The sequence below is a fragment of the Diaporthe amygdali genome (assembly GCF_026229845.1).
Source record: "Diaporthe amygdali strain CAA958 chromosome Unknown NODE_143_length_3187_cov_66_204180, whole genome shotgun sequence".
NCBI lineage: Eukaryota > Fungi > Ascomycota > Sordariomycetes > Diaporthales > Diaporthaceae > Diaporthe > Diaporthe amygdali.
The window spans coordinates 1-3,187 of NW_026517163.1; the positions used below are offsets into that span (position 1 = coordinate 1).

A 3,187-nucleotide genomic window follows, 5' to 3' on the forward strand; every position below is an offset into this window, starting at 1 on the left:
GACATTTCGAATTCTTTCACCAGCGCCTTCCTGTCGCGCCTCCTTGTTTCAATCGTACTGAATCGTCCCCAATGAAGATTTTCTAGTTGGAGAGAACATATCTTTTGCCACCTATGATCTCGAAGGCGATAGACTGCCTGATGTCAGAGTCGACCATGTTTGTGGCGGCAAAATGAACCGCCTCCGCCCCACTGTCGTTTGTGCTGTCCCACACACGCCCCGCAAAATCCACAGGCAAGCTTGGCCTCTGAAAATGTGGAATACTGTGTGATCACTCGCTCTTATAACAGGCTGGGAAGAGGTAATTTGTAGCGTAATTTACGGCAAGGTGAACTGATCTCGGGCTGCCAAAGCAGTCCGCTGTCAGTCATTGCACTAATTTTGTCTCTTGATCTCGTAAGCATTTTTTTCAATCATTCAAATACGGCTTCATAGCCATTCTTCAACTGAAATTCTTCCGGCAATGTGGCCCAGACGTGGGCTCTTTTGCCTTAAGTCAAAGGCCATGATTGGGGTTCGTCCCAGCGGCGAGGAGGCTGGACCTTGATCAAGGCCTAGATTCAGACGGTCCTAAATAACGGTACACTTTGATGCTCGTGACGCGTCTATAAAGCGTCCGTCATCTATTCATTTGGCACACCTTTGTCAATGCATCTTTATCGTCAAACCAACCGATTCGACAATGAAACCATGCACTCATACTTTTTGGCTGGGCCTGGAGAATCAGGGCCACGACGCCCAGCTTCTTGTCTCAGACAGGACCGAAAGACTTACCAGCAGTATCCCAGACTGCGATATTGAGCAGCCCAGCCTATTCGTACTGATCGGTAACACCACGAAATCAAGTGCCCTTCGAGAAGTGTTCAGTGTCAGGAGAAGCCGAAGTGCTGGATTTAAACGGAGCCGCGGTTTACACTTACACGTTGACCCGTCAAGTATATTTCGCGGACGACCACTTCTCATCGCCGAGGGTGACATTCGCAGCAGCATCACTGCGAAGCTGACCAAGGGCAGGTGTCACCGTATAATCAAGCGGACAGTTGAGAGACCCAGTCACGGGTCGACCATCGCGCAGATCTCGAACGGCATCTATTCTCAGCTCCTGTATCCCTTCGCTGATGTCTTCGTGTTCTTCTCTGATGATATCGGCGGGTTGAGACAAGTAGCATGCGCGTTGGCGCAATGGCTAGAGGGCAGCCACGCGTCGATGCCATCAAACAACATTCGCCCAAAAGTCGTGATAGCAATTGAGTTGACCACTGTCAGTGTGGCAAGCGAGAAGAAGGCCCGAGCAGACTTTATTTCCCTGTTGCGTGAAGAAACCGCAAGGGATCCGATGCAGATTTTCTCATCGATCGACATCCTTGGCCTTTTCCCGAGCGGGTCTATATCCGTCGATGCGCGCTATAGGGCTCTCAAGGAATTGCTCATGCAGAGTTCCGATGAAATACGAGCGGCGAGGTACAGATCGCGCCATCTTTTTTCGGCCAAACATTTTACCACATTGCTTGAAAGCGCGTGCGGGCATTTCGCAACCGTTGTTGCGCAGCCTTTTGACTGCATTCAGGCGTCAAGATCTCACAACCCGGTCGCTAAAGACCTGGTTCAGCATTTCTCCGGCTTCTTGCAGTACATCAAGACCCCAATAGAGCTGATCGACTTCGCCGCTCCAGTCCTCGGGTCGAGCCTGCTCCTAGATAACTACCTGCCTGAGAATCACTGTAAGTTACCCACTCACACCTGTCTCGCCGGACTCGCTCTCATGTTCTCTAGTATTTAAGCCGTCCGATGTCTTCAACGCCTTGTACAGGGAGATATTTCTCCAGGTGAGCAAAAGTAGGGTGATTTGCTTCGAGGGGTCCAGCGATGTGATGCTTCGCAGCGGGTTTATTGATGCTGTTGAAAAACATTTTGATGAATCATTTGGGCAACTCATTCGGGGGCCGAACACATCGGCCAGGATCCACGGCGAAACCCTCGGACGCTATAGGACTGCGTGGAAGGAGATCCATTCCAACAGCACCTGTCTTTCTTGCCTGCGCCGCAGACCGCAATACGGTCTGCAGTGCGGACATGTCGTATGCGAGAGCTGCGTCCTCAGCTTTGGCAACCGGTCCCCAGGGGACCCATGGCTCTTTGAACTCGAAACATGCTTTCTATGTGGGGAAGAGATGCTGGGCGGGGCATTAGTTCGCGTGCACCCACCCACCGCAGGCGTCGGGGTGCTGTGCGTCGACGGCGGAGGCGTGCGGGGGATCGCCCCGCTCAGATTAATGAGGAGGATCCAGGAGCGGCTTAGCCTGCCGATTCCTTTTCAGAGGCTCGTCCAAGTCGCCTTCGGAATCAGTTCAGGTAAGTCTGCGCTTACCCATTTTAGAGTTCCGCTGACTCTCGTAGGAGGCCTGATTGTCGCAGACGTCTTCCTGAATGGAAAATCCATTGAGGAATCTACAGACAGGTTTGAAACACTAGCACGAGTGATTTTCCAGCGGCGAGAGCTGATTATTCCATTCCTACCTCGGTTCCTCAGGCCCCTGGTGGCGCAGGTCGTGGGGAGCTCTGGCCCGTTTCCTGGCCTGTTCCGTCTCCTTGACGTGATCGTTTCGTATTTTGCTGACGGCTTGTACCCCCCGCAACATATCGAGGCTGCTCTGAAAGAAGCCTTCGGAAACGAAAAAAGCATATCGGACGTCTCACACGCGGCGCGCAATGGGACACTAGTTGGTCTGCCAGCTGCTACAGTCAGCAAGAGACCCCGTAGCCGCATCTTCACGAATTACAACGGTGTCGGCGATCGTGAAGAGGCTGTCGGTAAGCCTGCAATAGCCCTGATCGTTCTCCTCTTATCCTTCTTCACCTCGATCACGATGAAACCACCTCATTCTGATCAAACCAATACAGACCATGCCATCAAACCAGGCAGTGGATGCGGACGAGTCAAGCTTTGGGAGATGTGGGTAGATACTCTTATCGATGAGCATGAAACGTGAAGCTACTAACGTGGTCTAGATTGCAAGCCATTTGTGCTGCGCCTGGGTAGGTAGGCTTCCTCCCACGGTCTGACGTCCTTAACATTGCCACAGGTACTTCCCCCCAAAACATATCCGTGACGTCGGTACTTTCCAAGACGCAGGGCCGCTCGAAAACGACCCATTGATCTCGGCACTGTCTGAAGCGGCGGTCATGT

At 52.4% G+C, this 3,187-nt stretch overlaps 1 protein-coding gene across 1 annotated transcript; it reads left to right on the forward strand.

Annotated features, from left to right (window-relative positions):
- Positions 1 to 682: 682 nt before the first annotated feature.
- J7T55_002025 (uncharacterized protein) lies at positions 683 to 3,173 on the forward strand (the record flags this gene model as incomplete). Its single annotated transcript, XM_053136379.1, has 6 exons — positions 683 to 1,461; positions 1,516 to 1,721; positions 1,774 to 2,352; positions 2,416 to 2,811; positions 2,902 to 2,953; positions 3,134 to 3,173. 6 exons carry the CDS (start codon positions 683 to 685, stop codon positions 3,171 to 3,173), a joined length of 2,052 nt encoding a protein of 683 aa, XP_052986043.1.
- Between the last annotated feature and the right edge of the window lie 14 nt (positions 3,174 to 3,187).